General features: G+C 49.0%; 1 protein-coding gene across 1 annotated transcript in view; it reads left to right on the forward strand.

Annotated features, from left to right (window-relative positions):
* mfsd4aa (major facilitator superfamily domain containing 4Aa) overlaps positions 1-12,861 on the forward strand; it is a 67,314-nt gene that overhangs the window by 46,372 nt on the left and 8,081 nt on the right. Inside the window, exons 5-8 of the mRNA XM_072480139.1 lie at positions 5,613-5,728; positions 8,490-8,663; positions 9,762-9,909; positions 12,702-12,772. Coding sequence (XP_072336240.1) covers positions 5,613-5,728; positions 8,490-8,663; positions 9,762-9,909; positions 12,702-12,772 — 509 coding nt within the window. The remainder of the gene's footprint in view (positions 1-5,612; positions 5,729-8,489; positions 8,664-9,761; positions 9,910-12,701; positions 12,773-12,861) is intronic.

Genomic DNA, 12,861 nt, shown 5'->3' on the forward strand with positions numbered 1-12,861 from the left:
GGCGCCGACCTAGCCCCTTAAGGTTGGGGCTCGGCCCCCAAAGATGCGGAGCATTCCGCACCTTTGGGGCGGCGCGATGCCCGACTGATTTGCGCCGTTTTGGGCGCCAGTCGGCGGACATCACGCCGTTTCCAAAGAATTTCGCCCCTGGTCTGAATTGGTCTTGTAAGCTTTAAAATGGAACTCCATTAAAATGGGGAATACTGCTCCGAACTGTTTTTTTCCTTGGGAGATTCAGCAGTCCAGCCAAAAGCCCATTGACCTTTGGCGGGTCTGGACGATCCTGGCATTTGGCAGGGCTGGAAAATCCCACCCAATATCTCCCTGCGTAAAAAGATGTTTCCGCATGATATCTCCTGTTATTTTACCAGTCACCTCAAGTCGGTGTCAGCTGTAGCTCAATTGATACACCTCTCAGTCAGAAGATCATAGATTCAGGTCCAAGGCACGAGCACAGCCACTTAGGCTGACAATGCAGACTGAGGGAGTGTGACACTGCATGAAGTGCCACCTTGTCGATGTGACATAATATATATAATTGCTTATTGTCACAAGTAGGCTTCATTGAAGTTACTGTGAAAAGCCCCCTAGTCGCCACATTTCGGCACCTGTTTGGGGAGGCCGGTACGGGAACTGAACCGGCGTTGCTGACGTTGTTCTGCATTACAAGCCAGCTATTTAGCCCACTGTGCTAAACCATCCCCTAAACCAGACATTAAACTGAGGCTCTGCCCTCTCAGGTGCACGTAGTGGATCAGAGTCAGGTCGTTCAGGAGAGACGTGAGGAAACATTCCATGCAAAGGGTAGTAGAAGTATGGATCTTTCTTCTCTCACAATAAGCAATAGATGCTAACTCAATTAAATCTGAGGTTAATAGACCTTTGCTTGCTAAGGGACATGGAACCCGGGCAAGTGGATGGAGTTGAGATACAGATCAGCCCATGATCTAAAAGCAGCGCTGGGGTGTTCTCCCCGGTGTTCTGACCAATCAAAAATGGATTACCTGGTCATTACCACATTGCTGTCTGCGGGATCTTGCTCTGTTTCCTACATAATAACAGCGACTACGCTTTAGAAAGTAATTCATTTGCTGTAAAGCACTCTGTGGCTCCCAATGGTCACGAACGTTGCTGAATAAATTCTTTCTTCCCTCTGGTTACTGGTATTTTGCCACTGGAAGTAGCTTCCTTTACTTGTTCTATCAAAACCCTCACAGGTTTTGGGGGCGACACAGTGATTAACACTGCTGCCTCACAGCTCCAGTGACCAGGGTTCAATTCCTGCCTCAGGTGACTGTGTGGAGTTTGCACTTTCTCCCTGTGTCTGCATGGGTTTCCTCCGGGCGCTCTGGTTTCCTCCCACTGTCCAAAGATGTGCAGGTTAGGTGGATTGGCCATGTTAAATTGCCCCTGGGTGTCCAAAAGGTTCGGAGGGGTTACGGGGTTAGGGTGGAGGCATGGGTTTAGGTAGGGTGCTCTTTCCAAGGGCCGGTGCAAACTCGATGGGCTGAATAGTCTCCTTCTGCACTGTAAATTTTATGATTCTTTTGAATACCTCGATTAAATCTCTTAATCGTCCCTGCTCTGAGAAGGGCAACCCCCAGCTTCATACTCTATAACAGTGCAGAGGTCATTCTGGTCATGTATGAAGGGCCATTGACTAATGGGCCATTGTAGGATGCAGTTTATTGTGTTTAGTGCCAACAGGGGTGACCAGCTGGATATGTATCGACCAGTAACTTATAGAACCCGCAATGGGTGTTGCCAATCTCATCGGGCAAGTAAAGATGCATTTTCCCAGCTACGGACAACCTCTTCGAGCACCCACGGCAACATTACCCGTTTCATTAAGAAAATAAACTGATCTAAATGCATCACTGTGCTGCGACATAATGCATATTTTCAGAATGCGTTCTTGGCTCAGTTGGCAGCTTCCTGACCTCTGGGCCAGAAGGTTGTGCATTGTGGACCAATCCAGTGTCTTGCACAAGTTCCAGCCTGACATTTCCAGGACGGAGCAAATGCACTGACTTCTTTGAGCCGAAACATTTAAATTGAAGCTGATATGGAAATGAAAGCTTCGCTGGCACGTCTTGCAGAGAACAAGCATACTGATTTGGCCAACATTCCTCCCTCAACCAGCAGCATGGAAATACAAATCTGGCCGTGCATCAGACATTGCAGTTTGTGGAGTCTTGCTGTGTGTGAATCGGCTTCTTGAGTTTACAACAGTGATGACACATTGAATTTAATGGGAAGAACATTACAATGTCCGGGTGTGAAAGATCGTAGCTCAAGGCAATTTTGTTCTTTCCTTATGACTACATGTTTGCTGACATAGCCAAGGTTGTTAGCATAGATACACAACTACTTGCATTTATATATAGCACCTATTACATAGTTCGGCATCTCAAGGAGTTTCACAGGAGGGTGAAATGTGATACAAAGTTATGTAAGGAGATATTAGGACCAAAAGCTTTGTTCAACGAGGTAATCCCATGGCCCGACTATAGTTTTCTACCTTCAGAAAGAGAAGGTGGAGTATATTGAAGAAGCGAGAGAGAGAGAGGGATTACATGGACAGGATGGAAGTTCGATGGCACCTATTTACAGTCAACAAGATGCGATAGCAACTGGAATGACGATGTGTTAGTGTCTGCGATTAACAAATATTTTGCAACAAATAACATGCCAGGCCACAGGCCACAGTTTAGATCTTTCTCTTGCATTTTCCAGCCCATAGAGAGCGGCGACATGACCGCCAGGCCAGGTGGGAGAACATTCACAGGGCTTTGGGATGTAACATGTGGACGTGAGGTCAGTGGGATTGCTACTTCCAAGGGCAGGGCAGGGTGGAAAGGATGGGCTGAATGGCCAGCTCCTGCGCTTTGTCATTCTTTAATTGTACGAACGGAAAATTAGATCCTGAATCCGCTTGTGATGTGGCTTTGAAACAGTGTCAAACTGTTTGGAACCGGTTTATTGTGAAATCTGAACTGCAAGCAGCTCAAGGCACAGCTGGAGATACACCCACTTCTTCAAATATCAAACACAGTTTAGCAAAGTTCATGTTTTCATAGTGAGATCACGGTTCGTTGATCGTTACACCATGATACTCTGAAATCTCTGTACTATCCAGAATTGTTTGTCATAAAGATGCTTGTATCAGCACTGTATCCAGGAAAAAGAAAGACTTGCATTTATATAGCACCTTTAACCACCTTAGGACATCCCAAAGAGCCTCAGAGGCAATGAAGTATTTTTAAAGTGTAGGCACTGTTATAGTGTAAGAAACACAGCAGCCAACTTGTGTACACAAGCCCCCCACACACAAACAGCAATGTGATAATGTCCAGGTCAGCATGGCTGCCTCACAGCGCCAGGGACCAGGATTCAATTCCACCCTTGGGTGACTGGCCATGTAGAGTTCACACGTTCTCCCCACGTCTGCGTGGGTTTCCTCCGGCTTCCTCCCACAAGTGCGGGTTAGATGGATTGGCCTTGCTAAATTGCCCGTTAGTGTCCAAATGGTTAGGTGGGATTATGGGGATAGGGCAGAGGCTCAGGTAAGGTGCTCTTTCAGAGGGGCGGCGCAGACTCTGTACTGTAGGATTTCTATAATTCTACAATCTCATTTAGGAAGTCTGATTTAAGTGTTGATAAATATTGGTCAGGGCACCAGAGAAAACTCCCCTGCTCTTCCACGAAATAGGGCCTTGAAATCTTTAAAATCTACCTGAGCAGGCAGATGGGGCCTTGCTTTAATGTCCCATCCAAAAGGCAGCTCCCCCAACAGTGCAGCACTCTCTTGGTGGGTGTTGGCGTTGAATTTGTTCTGAGGTTTCTGGAGTGGATTCAGCCCACAACCTCCAGAAATAGATTAAACCAAAGTTGGCACCACTTCTTCGAAGCATAGGTATTCACATGAGATTGTTACTCTCGTCCTTCTCAGCGGTAGAGCTGGCAGAAGACAGAGGTTCCAGATGCTGTGATTCTCATGTTGTTAAATGTTTTGATTGGGGCCCAACACATCCCTGTCAAGGTGAATTCTAATTAGCCCAAGGACATAATCTACACAGGCGCATGAAACTTGAAAAAAGCCTGCCTTTAAACTGGATCTGTCATGATCTCAGAATATCCTCAAATGTTTTACATCCAATGTACTGCTTATGAAGTGTAACCCCTGTCGTAGTGCAAGTGGCTGCCAATTTTCACATAGCAAGCTCCCAAAAACAGCAATGCAATTATGACCAAACAAACACTTTCAGAGGCAGGGACACATATTGACCAGGGCACCAGTAATACCTCTTCTGTACATTTCCTTTCAAGTCCTGTTGGATCTTTTACGCCCTCTTGAGACAGCAGACAAGGCTTTGGTTAAACATCTAATCTGAAAAGGTGACACCTCTGCCTGTGCAGCGCTCCCTCAGTACCACACTGAGGTGTTAGACGAGGTCTTTGTGCTCACATCTCTGGATTGGGATTTGAACCCAGAACCTGCCGGCTCAGAAACAGGAGTGCAACCGACTGAGCCAAGTCTGGTACCATGGGCAGAATGGGATGGAGCCCACCAGAGCGGATGGGGCTGGGAGAATCAGGTGGGCATATACACACTGGGATCGGGACAGCTCCCCAGTTATGTTGGGGGTGGGAAGGGTCCATTGTAGGAGTCCAAGCTGCTGGCAACAAGGTGTTAGTTAGGTTCATTAATGAGTCAGTCAAGGACGATTATCCCTGAAGCCACCAGAACCTAGTGGTAGCTCAGTGACTTGTTTGGCTCTCCAGTGCATCTTGAATATTGCCCAGCAAACCTCATTAGGTTTGCCTGGGGCCTCCTGAGTGGAGTGGTAGGTGCCAGGCGTTCAGTGCCCCATCGAGGGATATGAGGTCAGAAAGAGGAGTGGTGTTGAAAGCCAACCTCCTACCCTTGCCTCCAAACACCACCCCGCTCTCCCCTCCCCTCTGGTGACCCATCCTCCCTGTGACCTCCATCGCGCCTCACTCACCCGCGTCCAGGAGTCCAGCAGCGATCCTCGGACTGGGCCTCGGAGCAATACGGAAAACAGCCACCGTTCCGGTGGAACCACCAGCAATAGAGAGCTGCAGATCCCGGATTGGCATTCTCAGGTCATTGTCCCATTGCAGTTTGTGGGAACTTGCTGTGTACAGACTGGCTATCACATTTCCTGCATTACAACAGCCACTGCACTTCAACAATACTTGTTGTAAAGCGCCGAGGTGGGGATAGGTGCTACATAAATACAGGCCTTACTTTAACAATCAAGCTTCGAGGTAGCAAATTCATGGAAGATAGCCTCAGCAGCAGATTCGCGGAGGCGGAAGACAGGCCGCGTTACACAGCTGAAAGTGGGCAGTCTGTGTGATGGAACAAGTATCTGGTCAGAAGGTCATCTTGGAGTCAAAGGTCAGCTCTAGAGCATTGGAGAGTCATTGACTTGGTATGCTCATAGAACCAGAGAACGAAGGATGGGATGAGTATAAGAACCAGCATAGAGCTGTCAGGCCGAATGGCCTGTTCCTATGTTGTTATATTCTATGTAATCCCAGGTAACTGCTCCCTTCAATAAACGTTTTTTCTCCCCAATTCACAGAGCCTGATGGTATCATTGATTGCCTCAAGGGATTACATCTTCAGGAAGCTCCTTGTACTTTCTTTGTTGTCCACATTATAGGAGCTGTCGTGCTTTTTATGACGGATGGAATTTTGGTAAGCAGACTCTCTCCTAGTTTGAAGCAGAAAGTGAACCCACACACGCCAAAATGAATTGTCACGTGATTGGATTCCTTTGTTAAAAATGAGAGGGCAGATTGCTCTGTTACTGGAGGGAGGTGTGGGGAGGGGGGTTGGTCGCAGGGGTGTTGTGGGCGGGGCGGTGCAGGGGGTGCTGCGAGGGAGTTGGCATGGTGAAGGGTGCACAACACACTAGGCAAGGAGGATTATTACACATGCGGTGATGCTTGTCTTATTTTCCCTTGGGCTCTGCTCGCTGGAAGTTCCTCCTGGTCCAATGCAAAATGGTCAAACTCTGCCCTCGGATCTTGCATTCTGTCACATTTCAGTTTCCAAGATCATTCAAAATCTCCCTGCCAACCCTCCACCCCCCCTAACACCCCAACTGTCTTAAGACCCATATTCCAATGTCATTAGAATAAAGGCGGGACAAAGAGATAGGGGATCTGTCCAGGAAGTGCGATTCAAGATAAAACTAGAAGTTTGGGTCACCTCGTCCTCAGATTTTTACTGTAACCATTTTTTATGTGCGTCTGTCAATTGTTTCTTTTTAAACATTATATCAGATGAAGGCGTGAAATTGAACCTGTTGCTAGCAAGCATTGTGCATGGTAGGGTTTGTTCTATATTAGCTGCATATGTACCAACTATCTGGCATCGATGTAGACTCTTGGGACTTGATATTCATGGTGGGGAGGGGAGAGAGTTGGGAATGGAGACGGGTGCAGGATCTCGTCTGATTTCCCAGCCAGATTGAGAGTCTGCCAGCCACAAACAGGGGGAGATCTGTGCTGAAAATCTGCAGCCAGAGAGTGGACTGCAGGAACAGGGGTATTATGGAAATCAGGGGATTGAGCTCGGGGCCTGGAGGCTGTGAGAAAGAGATTGTGTGGGCGATGTCAGAGATTAGCACATAGGTCAGTGCAATTGCAAGAGAGGAGTCCAATTACAGGGGGCGGCTTGCTCAGAGGAGGGTGTTTCAGCTTGCAAGGAGGATGGGCGAAGATTTAAAACTTTCTCCAGAATATTTTGAGGGTCTAACCTTTGTCTTCATAATGGAGGTCAATGTGAATTCCGCCCCCCCCCCCCCCCCCCCCCCCCCGCCCCCCACCTCACCAAAACCTATCCCACTATTGGTGCTGTGTAGGCCATAGAGTTGAATCTTGTTACCTCTGGAGTTTCTGCTCTGTGTCCAAGTTAATTTAATTGCTTCAGATTCATGGTGGTGGCCTGGAGCAGCACAAAGAGTGGGCGTTGGGAGGGGCTGGGTATGGCAGAGGAATGGGAGTAGAGCCTCCAGGATGGATTGGGGCTGGAGGGGAGAAAGGGGAGGACACAGTTTACATAGAACAATACAGCGCAGTACAGGCCCGTCGGCCCACGATGTTGCACCGAAACAAAAGCCATCTAACCTACACTATGCCATTATCATCCATATGCTTATCCAATAAACTTTTAAATGCCCTCAATGTTGGCGAGTTCACTACTGTTGCAGGTAGGGCATTCCACGGCCTCACCACTCTTTGCGTAAAGAACCTACCCCTGACCTCTGTCCTATATCTATTACCCCTCAGTTTAAAGCTATGTCCCCTCGTGCTAGCCATTTCCATCCGCGGGAGAAGGCTCTCACTGTCCACCCTATCTAACCCCCTGATCATTTTGTATGCCTCTATTAAGTCTCCTCTTAACCTTCTTCTCTCTAACGAAAACAACCTCAAGTCCATCAGCCTTTCCTCATAAGATTTTCCCTCCATTCCAGGCATCATCCTGGTAAATCTCCTCTGCACCCGCTCTAAAGCTTCCACGTCCTTCCTATAATGCGGTGACCAGAACTGTACGCAATACTCCAAATGCGGCCGTACCAGAGTTTTGTAGGGGTGAGATGGATAGCAGATGGGGAGGGGGTGAGATGGACGGGAGATGGGGAGGGGGTGAGATGGACTGGAGATGGGGAGGGAGTGAGATGGACGGGAAATTTGGGGGGGTGAGATGGACTGGAGATTGGGGGGGGTGAGATGGACTGGAGATGGGGAGGGGGTGACACGGACTGGAGATGGGGAGGGGGTGACACAGACTGGAGATGGAGAGGGGGTGACATGGACTGGAGATGGGGAGGGAGTGAGATGGACGGGAGATTGGGGGGGTGAGATGGACTGGAGATTGGGGGGGGTCGAGATGGACGAGATGGGGAGGGGGTGACACGGACTGGAGATGGGGAGGGGGTGGCACAGACTGGAGATGGAGAGGGGGTGACATGGACTGGAGATGGGGAGGGAGTGAGATGGACGGGAGATTGGGGGGGTGAGATGGACTGGAGATTGGGGGGGGTCGAGATGGACGAGATGGGGAGGGGGTGAGATGGACTGGAGATGGGGAGGGAGTGAGATGGACTGGAGATGGGGAGGGGGTGAGATGGACGGGAGATTGGGGGGTGAGATGGACTAGAGATTGGGGGGATGAGATGGACGCGAGATTGGGGGGGGGGTGAGATGGACAGGACAGCGGCGGGGTGAGATGGACTGGAGATGGGGAGGGGGTGAGATAAGAAGGAGTAGGGGTGAGATACACTGGAGAAGTAGAGGTCAAATGCCTTCACCGAATAGCAATGGGAAAGGGTGAGATTACCAAATCATTAGTCCTGTCTTTCTTAGTTGTTCGTATTGTAAAGAAATAATAATCTGATATATTAAAATAAAAGTGTAAAGTTTTGTGATACCCCGTGTTTGATCTCTGACAGGGAGAGTATTCTGGATTTGTATATACCTATGCTGTGGAAAAATCTTTGTACATTGAGCCTAGGGTAGCTGGCTACCTCAGCAGTCTTTTCTGGGCTTCCATCACTCTGGGGAGACTGGCATCTATACCACTGTCTGGAAAGTTAAAACCGGCGACCATGGTGTTCATAAACCTGGTGAGTATTTTAATCACTCCTTGTTTCAGATGGACTTCCATCTTCCTCTTTCAGCATGAAGCCTGTTCCTGGTTCGAACATTGAGGTCCAGGTACAAGTAGTTACCTCAGGAGGGAGGATCAGGAAAGTACGTTTACTGCAGGGTCGACACTCACCTGATTGTCTAACAGACCAAGAATTTAACCTGGGCATTCTGGTTGATAAGAAATTAAATGAAAATCACTTATTGTCACAAGTAGGCTTCAAATGAATTTATTGTGAAAAGCCCCTAGTCGCCACATTCCGGCGCCTGTTTGGGGAGGCTGATACGGGAATTGAACCGTGCTGCTGGCCTGCCTTGGTCTGCTTTAAAAGCCAGCTCTTTAGCCCTGTGCTAAACCAGCCCCAGTGTAGTCTTCTGTAGCTGTGGTTGAGGGTGCTTGTGTCTGAGTCGCAGCCTCTCCTCAGACTAAAGTACAATAATCAAGGCTGTCGCTCCAATGCAACGCTGAGGAGGTGCTGCACTGTCAGAGGTGCTGTTTTTTGATTGAGACTTTAAACTCAGGTTTCCCTCATAGAATCCCTGCAGTGCAGAAGGAGGCAATTCGGCCCATCGAGTCTGCACCGACCATTTGGAAAACCACCCTACACAGACCCAATCCCCGCCCTAACCTTGTAAGCCCACCTAACCGTTGGACATTAAGGGGCAATTTAGCATGGTCGTACAACCTAACCTGCACATTTTGGACTGTGGGAGGAAACCGGAGCACCCGGAGGAAACCCACGCAGACACAGGGAGAATGTGCAAACTCGACACATACAGTCACCCGAGGTCGGAATCGAACCCTGGTCCCTTGCACTGTGAGGCAGCAGTGCTAACCACTGTGCCACCGTGCCCCTGCCCTCTCAGATGAACACTATTTGAAGGTGAACGTATGTCATCTGTACATCTCAGCATTTGAGAAGACCAAACCCCCTCAGCCTTCCCATTTTCCTTCCTGTCCCACTCTTGTTAGTATTTTTTGCAGGAAATTGGTTTATATATCATTTTAAAAAGTTGTTTCGGTGGGAGTCTGTCTGTTCTGACGTTTTTCCTTCCTGTGATTTTCTGTCCTGCAGGGTGGAATCATTGGCACCTTTGTCCTGATGTTGTGTTTCCCAGTCAGTATTGTTTGTCTCTATGTGGGAACAGGACTTTTGGGTTTTTTCCTGAGCAGTACCTTTCCCAGTATGTTGGCTTATACCGAGGATATCCTGAATTACCAAGGTTTGTTGTACATTCTCTTAATTCCCGTCACTCTGATATGAGATTCTTCTGTAAACCAAACAGGTTAATTATGCATAGAGTAGACAGCAGAGAAACAGGCCATCGTGTTGGCATTAATACTCTGTCTCATCTCAGCCTTTCAGCATATCTTTCTATTCCTTTTCTCTCATCTTCTCATTTAGTTTCCTTTTTACAAAGCATCTGAGCTATTTCCTTCAACCATTCTCCGTGATAGTGCTCCATATTCTAACCCATCTCCAAGTAAAGGCATTTCTCCTTATTTCCCTGTTGTTTTTTATTTGTAACCATCTTGTATTTATAGCCCCTAGTTTTGGGTTTAACCTGTCCAACGCTTCCATGATTTGAAAGATCTCCTCAATAAAGAAAAAAATCACAACTTGTATCCCAACGGTAGCACAGTGGTTAGCACAGTTGTTTCATAGCTCCAGGGTCGTAGGTTCGATTCCTGGCTTGGGTCACTGTCTGCGCGGAGTCTGCACGTTCTCCCCGTGTCTCCGTGGGTTTCCTCCGGGTGCTCCGGTTTCCTCCCACAGTCCAAAGATGTGCAGGTGAGGTGGATTGGCCATGATAAATTACCCTTGGTGTTCAAAAAAAAAGATTAGCTGGGGTTAATGGGTTACGGGGTTATGGGGATAGGGTGGAAGTGTGGGGTTAAGTAGGGTGCTCTTTCCAAGGGTGCAGACTCGATGGGCCGAATGGGCTCCTTCTGCACTGTAAATTCTATGATTTCTATCTTTTCCGAAAGCTGTAATATCTCAGGCCTGGGGAACCTATTTTCCTGGTGTTTCTATTTCATTTAAAAACCCTGGAGACCAGAATTGTGCACGGGACTGTAAATGCAACCTGACCAAGGTCCGATGCACGTTTAGCATTGCCTCACTACTTTTGAATTCTATGCACCTACGTAGCAACTTTGACCAGTCACTCAACGCCAGCCTTGCTAGGTAAGATGATCTAAATTGAGGCCATTTGGCCCATCGAGCCTGTTCCGCCATTCAAAGAGGTCATAGCTGATCTGTGACCTGACTCCACTGGCCTGCCTTCGTGCCATACTCCCTAGTGCCTTTAGTTGACAAAAATCTGTCAATCTTAGTTTTAAAATTAACAATGGACCTCCCATCAATTGTTGCTTGCAGAAGTGAGTTCCAAACTTTTATCACCCTTTGTGCATAGAAATGTTTCCTAATTCCACCCGGGAACAGACCTGGCTATAATCTTTAAATTATGCCCTTTAGTCTTACACTTCTGAACCAGTGGAAATAATTCCTCTCTCTCTACCCTTTTGACACGGTGGCACAGTGGTTAGCACTGCTGCCTCACAGTGCCAGGGACCCGGGTTCAATTCTGGCCTTGGGTGACGGCGTGGGTTTCCTCCGGGTGCTCCGGTTTCCTCCCACATTCCAAAGATGTGCAGGTTGGGTGGATTGGCCGTGCTAAATTGCCCTTAGTGTTCAAAGGCTGGGTGGGGTTACGGGGGTAGGATGGGGGAGTGGACTTAGGTAGGGTGCTCTTTCAGAAGGTCGATGCAGACTCGATCTGCCCTGCAGGCATTCTATGATTCTATTCTTTGTCCTTTTGATATCTCAAAAATATTAAATTACAATTTAACTGCCTAAATCTCAAGGATAATTTGTGTAAGCTCTCCTTGTAACTTAAACCTTTGAGTCTGGGTATCATTCCGTTAAATCCATACTACACTCCCTCTCAGGCCAATATATAAGTACTCTAGGCCTTTGGATGCCAGAAGCTTGACTTCTACTCTTTGTATTCTAGTCCTAGTTCTGCCAAGTCAAGAAGCTCCTTATCCCCAAGGTGCCAATTAATATCCTGGCAGAGATGAAAAACAAAATTGAAACCCAAGGTCTTGGGGAGGGATGAGGGAGACACATCTGATGCTTTTTGGTGTTTGGAAGCAGTCCAGGATACTGCATTGTCCTTGCCTTGCATTGTTTGAAACCCACCTCACACCACACGTGGGGCGGGTGTCTCCACTGCCGCGCCGGTTGGGAGAATCGCCTGGGTCGCCGAATTTTCCTGCGACGCCGGTCCGACGCCCTCCTGCGATTCTCCCAAGTGGCGAGAACGGCCCCGCCGAGTTCCCCGCGGCGCAGGCCGGAGAATCGCCCGAGACACCCAAAATGGTGATTCTCCGGCACCCCAGCTATTCTCAGGCCCGGATGGGCCGAGCGGCCAGGCCAAAATGGCGGGTTCCCCCCCGGCACCGTCCACACCTGGTCGCTGCCGGCGGGAACAGCGCGGGAATGCTGGGGGGGGGGTGGCCTGCGGGGGGGGGGGGGAAAGGGGGAACCCCTGCACCGGGGGGGGGGGGGCCTCAAATGGGGTCTGGCCCGCGATCGGTGCCCACCGATCGTCGGGCCGTCCTCTCTGAAGGAGGACCTCCTTTCTTCTGCAGCCCCGCAAGATCCGTCTGACATCTTCTTGCGGGGCGGACTCGGAGAGGACAGCAACCACGCATGAGCAGGTTGGCGCCAGTTATGCGGCGCCGGCTGCGTCATGTATGTGGCGCCGCCTTTACTTGGCGACAAGGCCTGGCGCGTGTAAATGACGCGGCCCCGCTCCTAGCACATTATCGGGCCCTGAATCAGTCGGGATAGGGGCCGTTTCGCGCCGTCGTGAACCTCGACGCCATTCACGATGGCATGGGCACTTTGGTGCGGGAGTGGAGAATCCCGCCCATTATACTTTCAATGGAATGTTGTTTGGAACCTTGGATGTACTTTACTTAGTTTTTTTTCCCTATCATCTCTTAGGGTGTGCGACAACGGTACTGGTGACAGGGGCAGGCGTCGGCGAATTTGCCCTCCAGATGCTTGTTGGATCAGTGAGTATATCCTTCCAAAATGTTTGTTTTTAAAAGAAAATAGAATCACGTCTGACAAACCTAACAGCCTTTCCTGAATGCAACCTAAA

This window comes from Scyliorhinus torazame, chromosome 17, assembly GCF_047496885.1.
Source record: "Scyliorhinus torazame isolate Kashiwa2021f chromosome 17, sScyTor2.1, whole genome shotgun sequence".
NCBI classification, from domain to species: domain Eukaryota; kingdom Metazoa; phylum Chordata; class Chondrichthyes; order Carcharhiniformes; family Scyliorhinidae; genus Scyliorhinus; species Scyliorhinus torazame.